This window comes from Entelurus aequoreus, linkage group LG03 (assembly GCF_033978785.1).
Source record: "Entelurus aequoreus isolate RoL-2023_Sb linkage group LG03, RoL_Eaeq_v1.1, whole genome shotgun sequence".
Classification (NCBI taxonomy): Eukaryota; Metazoa; Chordata; class Actinopteri; order Syngnathiformes; family Syngnathidae; genus Entelurus; species Entelurus aequoreus.
Genome location: NC_084733.1, coordinates 53,734,466 through 53,753,860, shown reverse-complemented (window position 1 = coordinate 53,753,860; position 19,395 = coordinate 53,734,466). Strand labels below are relative to the sequence as shown.

General features: G+C 41.4%; 1 protein-coding gene across 2 annotated transcripts in view; it reads left to right on the top strand.

Moving 5' to 3' along the window:
* The window catches only part of slc38a6 (solute carrier family 38 member 6), a 66,295-nt gene that overhangs the window by 6,832 nt on the left and 40,068 nt on the right, over positions 1 to 19,395 (top strand). For both annotated transcript variants that reach the window (XM_062042159.1, XM_062042158.1), the window contains exons 5-6: positions 5,510 to 5,549; positions 8,210 to 8,288. In XM_062042159.1, coding sequence (XP_061898143.1) covers positions 5,510 to 5,549; positions 8,210 to 8,288 — 119 coding nt within the window. The remainder of the gene's footprint in view (positions 1 to 5,509; positions 5,550 to 8,209; positions 8,289 to 19,395) is intronic.

The following is a 19,395-nucleotide window of genomic DNA, read 5'->3' as shown; positions in this document are numbered from 1 at the left end:
CAGTTCATCCTCCATATATTCAGGTTCAATAAGATAAGATTTGGAATCCTCCTTTTTTTTTTTTTTTATCTTTAGAATCCTTAAAAGAATGTGTGTTCTTGTCATAATGGGAGGCAAATAAAAACAAATTAAAAAAATGTTGTTCCCCTTTTAAGGCAAATTAGAACAAGCATTAAAACGCATAAACTTCACTTCCACTATCCACCCAATTTTTAATTTTCAAAACAATATTTTAGGCATATGGCGTTAAAATTTAAGCTGTATGTTGTAGCCAAAGCATTAGCAACCTTTCCATTGCACTAATAAGACCACTAGGACTTAGTTATTATTGTCACTTTCATAGAATTAGATCCTTAAACATGCTCAATGATAAAGTGGTTATTTTTAATGATGGTCGTGACTGTGAAGACTTTGAGACCAAAAGTGTGGTCAGTTGTGGTATGCGTTTCTCCTCTCTGAGCTTTTCATGATGCTCATTTTCAATTCAATGGTGAGGGCTTAACTTTTCTGTGGTGCACATCCACCAGAGAGTCTGGCTTATGCTTAGGAGACGTGATGAAGTGCAAAAATTTAAAGGGGAAGTGCACTTTTTTGGAATTTTGCCTATCATTCACAATCATTATGAGAGACAAGAAAATGTGTTTTGTTTTTTGGGAGTTTTTTGCATTCTAATTCGTAATAATCTGCTTGTTCTAGGTGGCTAGCAATGCTGCTATTGTATCCATTTTGGAATTCATTTAGCCTTTAAATCACTCTAAATGTGCATCCAAACACCGCAAACATTACTCCATACACACCATAAAGTGCTAACTATCTTGCGCAGCGACAAGGTTGACATACTCAGCTGGTGCATCATGATCACTTATAAATTGGTAAGAGTTACTTCAAATTGATAAATCATGCCTCTCAAGTGGATAGTAGAAGGATATGGACATAAACCGTTTTGGTCATCTGTGACATTCAATTTAGACTCGGAGATAGTCATAGATTGTCATCCCATTGGGTTGAGTTTTTTCTTGCCCTGATGTGGGATCTGAGCCGAGGATGTCGTTGTGGCTTGTGCAGCCCTTTGAGACACTCGGGATTTAGGGCTATATAAGTAAACATTGATTCATTGATTGATTGATTGAGATAGCGGCACTGTCGGGTTTTTTTTAAAACTCTTTGTGAAGATTATGAATAAATCTTAATCTAAACGGCAAGATATGAACATCCAATCAGTCAGCATTCTAGTGAGAGCTGACATTGTTCAGTAATTGATAATTTTATTATGTCTGTTGTCTCTCATGAAGTCGGTCATGATTAGTACTGTAGTTGTTGTTGAATGAAATTATGAACATTGTGATGCTTCTGTGAAATTAATCAGAATCATATCAGAATGAGAATAGTTTTTATTGCCATTGTTTGAGAACGGGTTCACAAACTAGGAATTTTTCTTGGTGCAATCGTGCAACATAAAACACATAACAGATTTGGTAATAACAAGAGCTCTAACTGAGCTATCAGATCTTGTTATAGACTTAGAAAGGAATTCAAAGGAGCTACTGTTAGGAGTTATTGTTCATGTGCCTGATGGCCGAGGGGAAAAAACTGTTCAGGTGGCGGGAGGTGTGGGTCTGGATGGACCGTAGTCTTCTGCCTAAGGGGAGAGGGGAGAATAGTTTGTGTCCAGGGTGAGAAGAGTCAGCTGTGATCCGACCCACACGCCTCCTGGTCCTGGAGGAGAACAGGTCCTTGAGGGATGGGAGCTTGCAGCCAATCACCTTCTCAGCAGCACGTACGATGTGCTGCAGTCGATGCTTATCCTGGACTGTGGCGCGGGGAACCACACGGTGATGGAGGAGGTGAGAATGGACTCGATGATGGCTGAGTAAAACTGCACCAGCATCTCGGTCGGCACCTTAAGTTTCCTCAGCTGCCGCAGGAAGTACATCCTCTGCTGGGCCTTCTTGATGAGGGAGCTGATGGTCGGCTCCCACTTGAGGTCTTGGGTGATGGTGGTGCCCAAGAAACGGAAGGAGTCCACAGGGTGAGGGGGGATGGTGGGGCTGTGACTTTCCTGAAGTCCATGATCATCTCCACTGTTTTCTGGGCGTTCAGCTCCAGGTTGTTGAGGCTGCACCAGGACGCCAGCCGGTCCACCTCTCTCCTGTAGGCGGTCTCATCGCCATCCGAGATGAGCCCGATGAGGGTAGTGTCATCCGCAAACTTGAGCAGCTTTACGGACTGGTGACTGGAGGTGCAGCAGTTTGTATACAGGGAGAAGAGCAAGGGGGAAAGTACGCAGCCCTGAGGAGTACCAGTGTTCGTGGTTCGACTGTCCGTCACAATCTTCCCCAGCCGCATGTGCTGTCTTCGGTCTGTCAGGAAGTAATTGATCCAACTGCAGAGGGAGTCGGGCACGCTGAGCTGGTAGAGCTTGTCTCGTAACAGTTCAGGGAAGATGGCGTTGAAGGCAGAGCTGAAGTCCACAAACAGGATCCTAGCGTAGGTTCCTGGGGAGTCCAGATGTTCCAGGATGAAGTGGAGGGCCAGGTTCACTGCATCATCCACAGACCTGTTGGCTCTGTAGGCGAACTGCAGTGGGTCCAGGAGGGGGGCGGTGATGTCCTTGAGGTGGGGCAGGACCAAGCGCTCAAAGGACTTCATGACCACAGATGTCAGCGCAACCGGCCTGTAGTCATTAAGTCCTGTGATCCGTGCTTTCTTGGGGACAGGGACAATGGTGGAGGTCTTAAAGCAGGACGGCACGCGGCATAGCTCCAGAGAGGTGTTAAAACAGTCAGTGAAGACAGGAGCCAGCTGATCCGCGCAGTGTCTGAGAGTGGAGGGGGAGACACCATCCGGCCCGGGGGCCTTCCGCGTATTCAGCTTCAAGAACTGCCGGCGTACATCCTCCTCTCGGATGGAGAGGGCCTTTAAAGTCCTGTGATGTTCTTGGAGTCCTTTGAATCCTTTAAATCCTTTAATGAAGTGCTGGCGTTGGTGGGGAGTGTGATGGTGGGGGGAGCAGAGCTTTGATGAGCTGAAGGCCGTTCATGACGACAGTAATGTATGTTGAGGCCCTGAGCGAGAGTCCGGTCATTCAGGGCCTGGGGGGCTTTGGGCTTATATTTCGTAAGGCCCCTTAGCCCACTCCAAACGGCCGCGGAATCATTGGAGCGGAACTGTTCCTGTAGACGGTTCGAGTACACAGATTTAGCTTTCTCCACTTCCCTGTTGAAGTGGTACTTCGCTTCTCTGTCGGTACTCCGGTCCCCGCTTCTCCACGCAGCCTCCTTCTTCTTGCGCAGCTGTCGGAGCTTGGGTGTGAACCAGGGCTTGTCGTTGTTATAACAAGCCCTGGTGCGCGTTGGAATGATGCGCGCCTCATTGAACTGAATGTATGAGGTCACAGTGTCCGTATACTCGTCCAGATTGTCCGTGGCCGCTCCAATTGCCTCCCAGTCTGTCGTCTCCAAACATGCACGCAGCCCTTCCACAGCCTCGGCAGTGAAACACTTAATGGTCCTCATAACAGGTTTAGCCAGTTTCAGTCTCTGTCTGTATGAAGGGGTTAAGTGCACCATCACGTGATCTGATAGTCCGAAAGCAGCGCGCGGGACTGCGTGATATGCCTTGCTTATTGTAGTGTAACAGTGATCCAAAGTGTTCTCCTCTCTGGTCGGGCATTTAATAAACTGCCTATACTTAGATAATTCCTGGCTCAAATTTCCCTTGTTAAAGTCACCAAGCACGATAACAAGAGAGTCCGGAAAAGACCGTTCCACATGTAAGATCTGGCCTGCAAGCGTGCGCTGAGCGTCACGCACGTCCGCGCCGGGTGGTATGTAGACAGCCACCAGTAAGAATGAAACAATCTCACGCGGTGAGTAAAAGGGCTTACAGTGAATGAAAATATATTCCAGAGAAGGAGAGAAGTGTTGAGATATCACCGTCATGTCTGTACACCAGTTGTTGTTAATGAAGAAGCAGACTCCTCCGCCTCTTTTTTTGCCGGAGAGCCCCGCGTCTCGGTCCGCGTGGAGAAGATGAAAGCCCTCCAGTTGATTACCGCGCTGTCCGGGACACTTGCGCTCAGCCACGTCTCTGTGAAGCACAAAACACAAGATGAGGAAAAGTCCTTGTTTCTTCTCATCAGCAACGCTAGCTCGTCCATCTTGTTGGCAAGTGAGCGGACGTTGGAGAGAAAGATGCCAGGTAAGGCGTGCGTAATCCCCGTCCGCGGAGACGGACAAGGGCGCCCGCTCGCTTTCCTCTTCGGTGCGGTTTCCCTCTTTTGATCAAAGAATGGACCAAATCCGCAGCTGACGCTAAGATGACCGGTAACAAGTCCGTAGGGATGATGGATCTGATGTTCAGCAGCTCTTCGCGGGTGTAAGAGCACGGGGACACACAATTTACGCACAAAAACAAACAAAACAGAGCGCACGAGAGCACCGAGGCAGCCGTGATCGGCGCCATGATGATGACGATATCACTGCCTTATGCTTAAAATGACCAAAATACATAAATATTACATATTATGAACGTGCCTGTTACTGCATTGAATGTTTACTTATACATGTCTATAAAACCTTGGAGCGAAGTGTTTGGATGTTTATAGACAAAAGAGAGCGACACCCATTGACTCAGTTGATAGCTGACTTATTTACGTTTATTTCCAAATGGTATGCATAAAAAAAGAGACATACAATGTGTGCTTGTCTCACATAAGTTTTCCTTTACATAATAATAATGAATGTTATCTTTCCTCTTTGTAACTGCATGTGATGCACATTCTGTATTGTTCAGTTAGCCATACTGTATTAAGCACCCTGGACAGGGACGTGTGTGACACTTTACCATATATTACAGGGTTTCCCACAGGATTGTCGTCTATTTGTGGCGGTTGCATGGATTGATTATGTAATTTTCATATTTGTTTAATTGGCCATGTAGCATTTGCAAAACATGAGTAAAATACAGAAAAGCAAAACAAATATGTTTAGATCTACAAATTAATACTTCTCCCACTGATGTTGTACATTTACTTTTGGTTCTATGTGATTTATTTTATTCTATTTATTATGTATTCTTATTAACATAGCTATGCTATTTAAAACCTACTGTATTCATATCCCATTCTTTTTCATACTATCGTTCTTGGGGTACTCATTCGGCTAAATACGTGACCTCGGGTACTAAATTTTATGCCGTCTCGTGCCTCATGTGTGCTGGTATGAGGATAAAGTTCCTCGAATCCTATGGTTGTCATTGTACTGCTTTTCTTTGCCACTTTAATCACTAGAGGCCTTCTGTGGAGAAGCTAAAAAAAAAAGCAAAATGTCCTCTGCGTGCTCATTCAGAAGAACCCTTGCAATATATGCTGTTTACGTCACATACAGGAATGGTTACATCGTGTTTTGTGTATTTAAAGGCGAAAATGTCAGATAATGTTCACTTTTTTCAGCTTTTAGAAATTTAGCTTGTTGAAAACACAACTCATCCTGTTAAAATGTTTCTATAGGTTCTCGTTGCAGTTGCTATCCTCGTCCAAAATGTTGGGGGTAAGTCTCTTGTTTCTTCTCAACATAATTTCCATTTTCCTATGATAATAACCACTTTATTACTGGGGCAGAGAGCGCCCCCTGCTGTCAGCTTGTAAGGTTTATTGCTCAAGGGCTAGGCTATTACTCGAAATTCTTCTGATAACCTTTGACCCCACGGATGCCGTCCTCAGCCATCCTCCCCTGGGCCTGAAACGTGACTTCTGCTCTAATTGATCACTGATGGTAAAACCCCTTCCCATCCCCTAAAAGGACCGTAAGAGGAGCCCCTCCTCTTTGGACTCCGCCCCCTCTCTCTGCTCCTGCGGCCTCGCTGGCTTTGGCAGTCCGAGGTGATGGTGCTACCGCACTCATTAGCGGCGCTGCTGAGTGGATTATTGTGCTGCCCTCTGGTATGTTTGTGGTTTTCCCAGCATGGGGCACATTGTGGAATGGGGGGGGGTCAGCGTGTTAGAGCCACTCCAGCATGCATCTGTCTGCACGCTGGGCCCCCTTTTATAAGAGTGCAATTAGCTTCACCCTGAGTAAACATTCATCTGCACTGCCAAAGGCTGATGGGCCAATTGACCTTATTACTGGCCAGCATAGAGGCTCTCACAGTGTAATGAAAGTGACTCTGTCTTATGTTGCTTACTTTGATGACCAAAAACACACACACACACACCATCCCATATCCATTTTCTTCTTACATGTTTTCTTACCACTCCACTAATAACCAATCCTTCTCTTCACTCAAGGACGTCTTTGTTAGAGACGTAAGTACTGAATTATCTCTGTCAGTGTTTTTCTAGTGATGTCAAGTGCATGAAACTAATTTAGTACATATTGTCTGTTGTGTGTCTGTGTTGCTTTTGTGGTTGGTAGAATGTGGTTGGCTACCAAGTAGGTTTGGCATTTGTGCTATGTTTATTTGTCAGTCATACAAAACAAGACTCAGTATCACTTGTGTCTCTGATTACGATCATTTTAACTTTTATTGAATTATATTTGCAAATGCACTTTTGTATTTTTTTCAAATTCATTACAGGTATGTTATTGGTATAACAGGGGTTGTGTCCTTTACTTCTGAAATTTCATTTCAAAAAGGTCAGTTTGGCATAACAACCCTTGTAATATTAGCATGTAAATCCAAAATATTGGGATTTTTTACTGAAAAAAAAGGTCTGAAAAAGACAGGTTGTAGTATATTTGGGGTTTACAGGTTAATACATATAAACTAAATGACTTATCATGTCAAAATGTTCCCTTTAGAGGTGCAGCCATAACACAGATAAGCCTGGAAGAAAGGTTGGGTGAGCAAACACCAAGTTATGAGGCTAATTGTAAGATAATGATGATCAGTGACATGAATGCCATCAAACTCCAGCTAAGAAATAAATAATACTGTAGTACATAACGTTTACTTCTTTATTAGTGACTCAGTACAAAAAAGTATCTTTATCTTTAAAAAATCTTTACAATTCACCTTTGTATCAAATTGCTTCAGCAGCAATCAACTTGGATGTAGTATTAAACCTTGAGAAGCTATTACTACTACACTACACAAAGCGTGTCTGTATTCTGTACAATTGTTCCGTACAACATATTGATTAACAAGTAAACACGAATGATAAACCCTGCTGCTCATTTTTTCGAGTGACCCTCGCTCATTCTTTACTGTAGAAATAAATCAGTCTTAGTGGTTCTATTTATTAAACCACATTGTTGCATTGTGCATCACTAAAATGAAGTCTGGGCAGGAAAAAAATCTACCTTAGACTGCATCATTAAAACTTTAAAAATGAAATTTAAACAGCAACTTTCGGCAAAATATAGAGTGCAGTGCCAATGTAACAATAAATGTATTGCATCCGTTTAAAGGTCTATGCAAAAACTGGACAAAACAAATGTGTGTGACGTGACGTCAGGTCCATTTACTGGCGGACTTTCATGCTTCCTTGAGTGTCCTTGTGTCTGTGTGGGCTGGAGGGTTATTGGAAGAGTTCTCTTTTATAAACATATGCAGGATTTGAGGGATTATGGTTGTAGTTTATTTAACAGCAAGCGCCAAAATCTTTCCCCGGGGGCAATACGGTCCCACCTAACCCAGGCTGTGTCTGCCTTCCCAAAATGTAATCCCTAAACATCGTCTGCCCTTATCACCGGCCACACGCTGCATCTGAAGCTCATTTCACACCACAAACATTCTCTTGTTCTGGTCTCCATCTCCACTTCCATTCACCCGCCTCTTGTGCTTTTGGGGCAAGTTTGACCCAAGGAAGTGACCCTGATCCCTTCCTCCGATTGGCTGTCTATGGAAGGATGTCGGAGGCTGATAATGTCCTGTTTCCTAGTTGGAGGAAAGTGGAGAAAGGGGAGAAGTAGCAGGATTAGCGTCAGATATCATTATTGTTTGCATTCCTCCCCCCTCATTTCTTCATGCGCTGCTCCGGCGGTCCAAAAATCTGCACAGCGTCTGCTTCTCTGCACCGAGGGCTTTGCTTGTGATCCCCATGAGCTGCCTGCCCCACCCGTCTGCATTAACTCAGACCCCTACACCCTGTGTGTTGGACACACAGCAACAAAATCATTCAATGTGTTTGGCATGCTGTGCTTTGTGTCTTTTTTGTGCTTCCATTGCAAATGCACACCATCTAAACTGTACCTCTCCCCTCTCGCAGCCATGTCGTCATATTTATTCATCTTGAAGTCAGAGCTTCCTGCAGCCATCACCAGTTTCCTAAGTCCAGACCAGTCCGGGTAGGTGCAGTTAAAGCCTCTTTGTTGCTAGAAATTCCTCAAATATGTAATGAACGCATAAATAATGATCTCAGCATCTCTGGTTGACAAAATAGGGCTGATTTGAGCGATATTACGGAAATGAGAGAAGGCTGTTTTAGAAACACTTAATGTGTGTATCAAACTAGAGAGTTGGGTCGAAAATGTGTGATTGCCATCTACTGGTCACACTTATCATTACAGCATGTACCAAATAAAACTGCTTCGAGGTCAGTAAACACCACCAGAATTAATCCGTACATTAGGCGCACCGGGTTAAAGGGCGAAGTGTCGATTTTTTTAGAAAATGAAATAATTTTAAATGCGCCTTATGGTCCGAAAAATACAGTAATAGGGAAAAAATATATCATTAGTGCAAAATAACAAATTAAACATAATTAAAATAAAGTTGAATATGTAGCCAGGATTTGATCACAATGTTGTTGCAATTACAACCAAAAATGTATCGCACCAGACAGGATTCCCTCTATTTTTTGTGCAAGCGGCCTGAATATGATTGTATTGTGATACAGTTTCTGTGCGATGAACAATATGTAGATCGAGAATATAAATACAATTAGATGATCTTGTAGACCAGGGGTGTCCAAATGTTTTACTTGGGGGCCGCATTGGGCTAAAACCGTTTGACCGGGGAACAAAAGCCGACTGCATGTAAAGTAACTATGTGTTTGTGCAGGTGTGCGTGCAAAAAAAAAAAAAGTTTGACTCCTACCTTGTTTACTTCCGTGACGACCTTCTTAAAGTTTTGTAATCAATCCGAAATATCAAGCAGCTAAATTGCCACAAACATAGATAAGTGTGGAGAGAGTGTTTTACATTTTTCCCATCCTGCACTCTAATGGATTTAAACGGGTGTAATTTAGAATTGTTTTTATGGTGTTTGGACCTTTTTCATAATATCCACAATTTTTCATTGAGCAGGATGTGTTATGTGTGACCATGTGTGTTGACCTGTATATTAGTTGCATTTTTTTTTTTTTTTTGCACCATGACTCGGGAAGGTTGTTTGGATTGTACTTCCAAAGGTCATTGAAATAAATATATTGACCACAAGATGGCAGCAAATATGTAGCGTTCAGAATTGATCTGGTATTCAAAATAACAGTAGAGTGGAAAAACAATTTGACTTTATATGCTTAATTGTTTTCCATTGTATCCATTATATATATCCAAATGTATATAGAATCTGCAAAGTATGTGAAAAGGCTGTCTAGACATCTCAAAATGCCACAAATTCAGTCAGCCATTTTGAATATTCCGCTTTGAACTGGAAATACGCAAAAATTAGAGAGAGATGTGATGTCTATTATTCACTATCCTTATACAAGACATGAACACATATGTTTTTCTTTTTTTATGCATTCTAAGTTGTATATAAATAATCAATCAATCAATCAATCAATGTTTATTTATACAGCCCTAAATCACAAGTGTCTCAAAGGGCTGTACAAGCCACAACGACATCCTCGGTACAGAGCCCACATACGGGCAAGGAAAAACTCACCCCAGTGGGACGTCGGTGAATGACTATGAGAAACCTTGGAGAGGACCGCATATGTGGGTAACCCCCCCCCCTCTAGGGGAGACCGAAAGCAATGGATGTCGAGTGGGTCTGACATAACATTGTGAAAGTCCAGTCCACAGTGGATCCAACACATCAGCGAGAGTCCAGTCCACAGCGGGGCCAACAGGAAAACCATCCCGAGCGGAGACGGGTCAGCAGCGCAGAGATGTCCCCAACCGATGCACAGGCTAGTGGTCCACCCGGGGTCCCGACTCTGGACAGCCAGCACTTCATCCATGGCCACCGGACCTATGCAACTCCCCCTCGCAAGGGACAGGGGAGAAGAGGAGAGAAGAAAAGAAACGGCAGATCAACTGGTCTAAAAAAGGGGGGTCTATTTAAAGGCTAGATTATACAAATGAGTTTTAAGATGGGACTTAAATGCTTCTACTGAGGTAGCATCTCTAACTGTTACCGGGAGGGCATTCCAGAGTACTGGAGCCCGAATAGAAAACGCTCTATAGCCCGCAGACTTTTTTTTTGGCTCTGGGAATCACTAATAAGCCGGAGTTCTTTGAGCGCAGATTTCTTTTCGGGACATATGGTACAATACAATCGGCGAGATAGGCTGGAGCTAAACCGTGTAGTATTTTATACATAAGTAGTAAAACCTTAAAGTCGCATCTTAAGTGCACAGGAAGCCAGTGCAGGTGAGCCAGTATAGGCGTAATATGATCAAACTTTCTTGTTTTTGTCAAAAGCCTTGCAGCCGCATTTTGTACCAACTGTAATCTTTTAATGCTAGACATAGGGAGACCCGAAAATAATACGTTACAGTAATCGAGACGAGACGTAACGAACGCATGAACAATGATCTCAGCGTCGCTAGTGGACAAGATGGAATGAATTTTAGCGATATTACGGAGATGAAAGAAGGCCGTTTTAGTAACACTCTTAATGTGTGACTCAAACGAGAGAGTTGGGTCGAAGATAATACCCAGATTCTTTACCGAGTCGCCTTGTGTAATTGTTTGGTTGTCAAATGTTAAGGTGGTATTATTAAATAGATGTTGGTGTCTAGCAGGACCGATAATCAGCATTTCCGTTTTCTTAGCGTTGAGTTGCAAAAAGTTAGCGGACATCCATTGTTTAATTTCATTAAGACACGCCTCCAGCTGACTACAATCCGGCGTGTTGGTCAGCTTTAGGGGCATGTAGAGTTGAGTGTCATCAGCATAACAGTGAAAGCTAACACCGTACTTGCGTATGATGTCACCCAGCGGCAGCATGTAAATACTAAAGAGTGCAGGGCCAAGAAACGAACCCTGGGGAACTCCGCACGTTACCTTGACATAGTCAGAGGTCACATTGTTATGGGAGACGCACTGCATCCTGTCAGTAAGATAAGAGTTAAACCAAGACAAGGCTAAGTCTGACATACCAATACGTGTTTTGATACGCTCTAATAAAATATTATGATCGACGGTATCGAAAGCGGCGCTAAGATCAAGAAGCAGCAACATAGATGACGCATCAGAATCCATCGTTAGCAATAGATCATTAGTCATTTTTGCGAGGGCTGTCTCCGTAGAGTGATTTGCCCTGAAACCGGATTGAAAAGGTTCACAGAGATTGTTAGTCACTAAGTGTTCATTTAGCTGCTGTGCAACAATTTTTTCGAGAATTTTGGAAATAAACGGAAGGTGGGAGACCGGTCGGTAGTTTACCATGAGGTCAGGATCGAGGTTAGGTCTTTTGAGCAGAGGATGAATAACCGCTTTTTTGAATGCTAGGGGAACAGTGCCGGAGGAAAGTGATAAGTTTATAATATTTAACACTGATGGACCTAATAATACAAACAGTTCCTTGATAAGTTTCCCAGGAAGTGGGTCAAGTAAACATGTTGTTTGTTTTATCCCACTTACACGCTGTAATAATTCCTCTAATGTTATTTAATCAAATATAGAGAGACTATTTTGGAGGGCAGTGTCCGTCGTATATACAGTCGTATTTGTGTTAATAGAACCCAGTTGTAGCTGGGATGCGTTGTCTTTAATCTCCTTTCTAATAAGTTCAATTTTCTTATTAAAGAAATTCATAAAATCATCTGCCGAGTGGGTGGAGCTACTGGGAGGAGTCCCTTGTTGGGTTAGCGATGCTACTGTACTAAACAGAAATTTAGGATACATATTAATACATAATATGTCCGCTAACAATGTAGTCAATGGGGGCTCTCTATTTTGCCCACAAAACCCTCTGAATAACCATCCAAAACCCACCAACAATACTTTATTTACATATTGTCACCTGAATATTAACCAAATATTAGCGATTTTGTTATTATAAGGGCTAACAGACTATTTTTTAGCTGCAGGTTGATAACATACAGCTCTGTAGTCCTCGGCTGCTGCTCCCGCATCATTGCGTCTCGGCTCGTCAAAGTTATTCTACATTATAAATCATGCCTCTCATCTGGATAGTAGGAGGATTTAGCCATAAATGTAGAAGTTGTTCATCTGTGACATTCAAGTCATACCCGGAGATGGAGACAAACAACACACAACCGAAGAGAGTGTCTGCAGGGAGACTTTTCCTTGTTAACCCTTCGTGTGCATCATGAATAATTCTTCACATAAAGATATGTACATCCTATCAGTCGTCATCAAAGTAAGAGCAGACATTGTACAGTGAGCCATTGTTTTATCATGTTCGTAGTTTGTATGTCTTGTTTAGCACTTAGTAATACTGCTACATGATGCTATAGTGTTTCACTAAAGATAGATTTGTTTAGCAGAGCTTCTAAATTTTGTAGCTCATCCTCCTTTAATTCAGGATCAACAATATAAGTTTATGGTTCATAAGTTTTCCCAAAGTAATCGTTGTTGGCTCTCACAAAGTCTGCAGGATATGCATTGTTGGTGATGAAGAGATCTGTGGTTCTTACCTCTACGTCACGCGATGACGTGACTGGCTTCCTTATTATCTCTCAAAATAAATTGTGAATCTTCGTGTGATTGATACTATTTTGATTATATCTATTTACGCGCAAACTTTGGAAGTATTTCCGTGTCATACATCAGATATATATGATAATAGCGTGTGTGTGCGCAAAAACGTGTGGACTAATGTTAAAGAAAATTCAATTAAAGGAGTCAATCTATGGAATAATTTAGAATAAGAAATTGAAAAATGTAACACACTTAAAAAGATTTAAAAACAAGATATACATTTAAAATTTAATTATGAACATCTGTGTGCACTTAAACAGCAGTGTGAAACATAAATGTTCCGTCTACATTTTTTAAATGAATAGATGAAAAAGAACAAAGTAAAAAAAAAAAACGGTTTAAGAGTGGTAGGCAAACTAATATGATGCTTCAACCTACACATAATCAAATAAATCCATCCATACATTTTCTACGGCTTGTCCGTTTCGGGGTCGCGGGTGGTGCTGGAGCCTATCTCAGCTGCATTCAGACGGAAGGCGGCGTACACCAAGTCGCCACCTCATCGCAGGGCCAACACAGATAGACAGACAACATTCACAGTTATTTTTTATTTGTTTTGAACATATAAAGTGTGTTCATAATGTTGCTTATTGCTGTATGTACTTGACTGAAATGAAAAAACTTAACTAAACTTTGAAAAAAAACCAACAACAATAATGTACAGCACACGTAAGTGTGTGACTGAAGAAAGGATAAGAGATCATCATATAATGCATACGATACTAATATTTTGTCCCACCCGTATTGGACGGCTCCAAATTGTTTCTGCTGCCTATTGGAACCAGGTTCTTTGAGGTGCTATTTTTAGTACCAAATTTTTGGTATCGAGGCAGCCGGGGTTCCAAACCTGCTGAAACAATACCGTGATGGTTATCTTTAGTGTAACTTTTGAAGCAACACAGCTAAAAAGGACAAAAATAAACCCACACGCAAATGTTGATTTGCTTCAGCTCTGGACACTGCAGTATTTTACTACACAGTCTCCTCTTAAATACTGTAGGATTTGTCTTCTCATCTAGCTGACTGAATGAGGATTAAAATACATGACAGCCTCTTTGTATTCCTTTGTTGTTGTTTTCATAGAAGTACTGTTGCTCTCATACAAAATGTAAACATGACCACTTTTGTTGTGCACAATTAAATGTATGTTCTGGCAGACAAACAACCATGAGACCAATGCATTCCACTGGTCAAAATAATCATGTTAAAATAAATTCTTAACTAATATTAAACTTAAGTTATTCCCTTTATTGTTGCAGCTCTTGCGCAGTAGTACCTAATGTTAAGTCATTTTTGACACGTGTGACCACAAAACTACGCAACAAGAAACCTGAGAATAATGTGGTAGAGGACAATGTCTCCCTAAAGCTTTACCACTACTCGCATGCTGTGTGTGTGTCAAAAAACAGAGCAACGCATAAGTCTCAGATACACTGTCTTTCCGCTGCTCTGAAGCACCTCACCCTCCCAGAGAAATCAACGTAGTGACTTGTATCACTTTATTTTTGACCACAGACTCTAAACCCGTTCAAGCGCCTTTCACTCCCCTCCATCAGGAGTTGGATCATCTGTTTTTTATTAGCTCTTTGCTCTCACCCTTAAATCTTTCGCACATGTTCTCCAGAATCAGACTGATACAAGGGGATATCGGTTTTGCCAGTATAATTACTGCACGCCGTTGAGAAAAACAAAATAGGTCTCTGTTAATGAGTTGGCTTTTAGACGCAAGCTGAGGCGCACTCAAGCCCATCAAAGCCGGAATAACTGAGATGTTTTGTATTACATCGTGTTCTGTTAAAAATCGTTGTTTTATGGCCCATTTATCGGAAAGCAGCCAGACGAAACTTGAACAAAATGTTTCTTCTCTCCCTAGCTGTGGATGTGAGATTGTGCCGTGTCAGCCAGCTTTACTTTGTTAGTAAACACTTTGTTGAGGCCGACTCCAAGGCAGTCTTGCTCCATCCTTAGCTTGGGGCTATCTTGTGTCTTCCACATTTCACGGGGTTCAAAATGTTATGTTCCTCTGCAATAAGCCCACAGCGTCTTTGGAACGAATCCTAATGGAAATGTTTTTTGCATTACCAAGTGATTAATCAATTAGGGCTTGTGATACACATGGGGTCGGAAACTTGACTTCTTGTTGCGGCTCCCTTCTGAGCATTTTTAAAAAGAGTTCTATGATTTCCGAATGTCGAATAATTTAAGAGCCGTGACCACATCAAACCCCTTCAGAATGAACTAGTGCAATGATTGTGAGGCAGGCCTCAGTCCAGCATCCGTGGTCTTTTGACCTCACAAATGTTCTTTAGTGTAAATGGACAAAATTCCCATATTTTGAAATCCTGTAAATCTTCCCAGGAGAGTTAAAAGTCCCCGTTGTATTAAATTAGAGCAGGTGTCTCCAGAGTAAGGACCCCCAGACTGAGACTGATAAGTGGAGCAGAGAACCCCCACTTATACATCTTGTATAAAATTGTGTTTTAAATTAAACTGGTCCTAAATGTACCTTGTTATTGTGTAATACTACGATATTAAAATGATACAGTATAGTGTTGCTAATCGCTAGCTGAAAACCGGTGCACTAACTGACATTTGGCGCACTTATTGCTAGCTGACAACCGATGCGCTAACCGCTAGCTGAAATTGGCCCACTCATTGCTATCTGACAACTGGCGCTTTAATTGCTAGCTAAAAACTGGGACGTTTATTGCTAGCTGACAACTTGCATGTTAATCGCTCGCTAATTATTGGCGCACTCATTGCTAGCTGACAACTGATGCACTAATCTCTAGCTAACAACTAGCATGCTAATTGGTAACTGAAAACTGTTGCGATAATTGCTAGCTGACAACTGGCACGCTATTCGCTACCTACCTAAACCTGCAAGGTACACTGAATAGGGTGGCCATGTCACTGCCATTTTTAAACTACATTACATTGTGTATTTAAATACATTTAAATTAGTGGAAAAATTTCATGGGGAATATAAGTATGAATAGAAAACATATATGATGCTTCTAGCCTACATTTAACACACTTCCTTGTGGTCGAGATAATATGTTTTGGTGTAAATTTTGTTTGAATGTTTTGTGTGTGAACTCATTTTTTGAGTCTGGATGCAAGATGGCTGTTTGTGGGGCGACAAACGCCCTACGTGCCCTCTCCAAAAATATCAAAATGTTCCTTTTGAAAATGTACACTGTTTAAATGTATATCTTGAAGATGAACATCACTGCTATTATTTTTCAGGACACAGAAGTATTCATTCTATAGTATTTCTTTTCCAGACATTGAGCAGGTGGGAATGCATGAAACGAAAAGGAACATATAGAAGTTCCACCGACAGCAGTTTCAGCTGTGTAGGCTCAGCAAAGGCAGAGGAGGCTTTTTGAGACAGCATGTCCAAGAATGACCACATACTGTTTGTACGTTCACCTCTCTGTGATGTCACTATGTAGGCAATCTTAAATACTAATACTCAAAAAAATCGCAGGCAAAGATATCTAAAACTGTGTGCAAGCTCAGTATCCAACATTGTAACATCATTTATAGGTCACAAAAAACACAACTCTTCATAACTCCCCTGTAATATTTACGCTGTCTGTACACAAGTGTCCATGTAGGACAGACCTGGGCATTCTGCGGCCCGCGGGCCACATCCGGCCCTTTGTGCGTCCGTGCCAGGCCCGCGTGAGGCCAATCATAAATTACAAAATACATTTAAAAAAGTATCTATGTCGAGTGTGCAATACAACGGTGCTGCTTTTGTTTTGAAAAGCGTTATTTGTATTACTTCCGTGTGGACATATGTGCGTGCGTGGTTGTGAGTGAATGTGAACAACTGCAATCACAAATTACAAAATAAAGTTGAAAAAACATCTATGTCGTGCGTGCAAAGTTGATGAGGAATGGCGTGTTTTCAACAAGACATGGACTGCCAAGCAACGTTCCCTCTAAGGTGCGCGCCTGCGCAATTGCGCACTGCTCAAGCGTCCTCTGCGCACAGCAAATATATGCCGCGCACCAAATCAAATCCCATCTGAATTCTAAACAAAATAAACACATTTATTCTGTGTAATTTTGCAATGCAACTTTGAGTGACAGTGACAACAAGCGGCCTTAACGGTGTTCGTCAACACCGTTCAATTGAACACCGTTCAATTATTGTAACGTCTATCGAGATGCTTCGAGGCCAGGAATTATATCGTTTACTTTATTGAGAAAAACTGTTTATATTCGGCCATAACCATACCAAAAACATGAGTAAAACACTTCTATCTCGAAAAACTAGTCATTTTCTACCGTACAAACCAGGCCAAAACCAACTTGTCATCTGTCACCAACACGCATACCACTAAACCACTGGTGCGTTTATGGCCACACAAAAAGTCGGACAACTCAAACACCACACAAAGTTACACTATGACTCCTCAGCCATACGTGTGCTTATTTTACTGTCATTTATTACTAATGTTAATTTATTTATATTAATCATGGAATGCTGTTACTAGAGAAAGTTACAGGAATGCACACTTCATCCTATGCTTACATTTCATTGTGCAACATGAGGATGTTTAAGGGGAACTAAATGTGATCCCTAAAAGGGGTACAAATGATTTCCAAAGCAGTGCTTTTGGTATAAAGTTAAGTTAGGTTAAATGAAAGTATTATTATTATTAATTATTATTATTATTATTATTATTATTTATCTTACGGTATACATCAAAAATAATATTGAGCAAAATTTTATTGAAATATTGTCGATGTGGCCCTCCAGCAGTGCTCGGGTTGCTCATGCGGCCCCCGGTAAAAATTAATTGCCCACCCCTGATGTAGGATATTTACATTCAAACCAATACGTTACCAATTCCCGATACCTGGGAATCCATACCGGTACTCAACGGTACCAATTTGTGGTACTTTTGTGTGTCAATAAATATTATTTGTCCATCCATCCATTTTCTACCGCTTGTCCCTCTTGGGGTTGCGGGGGACTGGTGCCTATCTCAATTTGTATTGCAACATTTAAAAATTAGTTAATAATAACTGCTGTCCAGTTGTTATATCTTGGTTTAGTATACCTTTTTCTGAGTCTCAAATACAGTTGCAAGTCCAAGACATTAGATTGCAATAGTGTGTAGTTTATGGTGTATTGACGAGTCAGTTCAGTCTTTGCTGTCTAATATTTTGTTGCACCATAAAAAGTGTTAAAAATGTAAGTATTGTACTTATTACACACCAGCTGTTTAATTGTAACATGCATCTTAGTTGTAGTTTTTAATAAGAAATTTGAAGGTGTTGAAATCGCCATATAGAATAACTAATGCTAATCATTAGCATGTCTATAACAAAGCCAATAGAAATTAGCATCAAATTAGCACCCTTACTTTACTTACGTTGGAGCCTTTTTAAAGTCAATTACTTATGTTAGCATTTAAAATTACCTAGAGGTAGTTTGGCTCTCAGTGCTGCTGGAGTAATTGCCAAGTGCGGAAGTGCTAAAAATCGGCTGAGTCGGCGTGACGTCATGCGCAACCCAGGTAGCGTAAGATGGCACTATAGGATTTTACGTGAATGTGTGCCTGGTGCCAAAAACTTAACGGATCTGGTACCTATCCGCAGTACTAAGGATGTGCCAATCAATCATCCTCCGATCAGTATTGGTGATTTTTCTTGAAAAAGTACATGATTGCCTTTGCCGATTAATTCCAATTATTGCCTTATTAATGCCGATCACAAACGCAGAGCCTCTCTGGCTGACACTGTATTTATTTTTAGTTCCTCAGCTGATAAGCTTGCATCTAAATATGCGTTTCCATACGAAGCGTAGAACTGCACCCCTAAGTTAATAATAATCACCTCCATTATGGCAAACAAGTAGCTTAGGTAGATTCGCTTAGGTATCGTTATCAAGTATTAGGATGAGGCTAAACATGTTACACACTGGGAGCAAGCAGGAGCAGGCATGTTAATAGCTAAGAAAAGTGCTAAGCTAACTTAAAATACAGGGCTGCCAAGATTCAGAAAAAGACAAGAGTGAGACTTTGGTGGCATGATGCGTTTAAAATAAATTGTATCTTTTTTAACACTGATTTGGCCTGTTTTTACGTCGATTTATACCTTAAGACTGATGTACTCACCTCTAACAGCTCTCCCTGCACTGTCACCCCCTAATGCCAGTCTTAAATACCCAGAAATTAGAAATAAAAATCATCTCCAGTGTTTTCTCTGCTGGCTCTTCTGTCTCATCCTCTGCACCTGTGTTCTCCATTTATATCTCTCAATTACATCCTCACTGTCTTCAATCTCTTCTGATCTCTCTTCATCTTCCAGTGTTGCAAACTCCTCAGTAAGGAAAGTAGCTATTGACTGTTATAAAAGTTTCTAGAAGTTGATGGACGACATAATTGGCTCATTTGCAGAATTGATTATAATGGACGATGTAGTAGAGGAATAACGTGGTGAGAGACATATGAAAATGAGTTAAAAAAAAAAAAAAAAGGAAATTATGTTAAAAACTGTAAATTAATTTTCTTCGGTTGATTCTTAGTTTAAA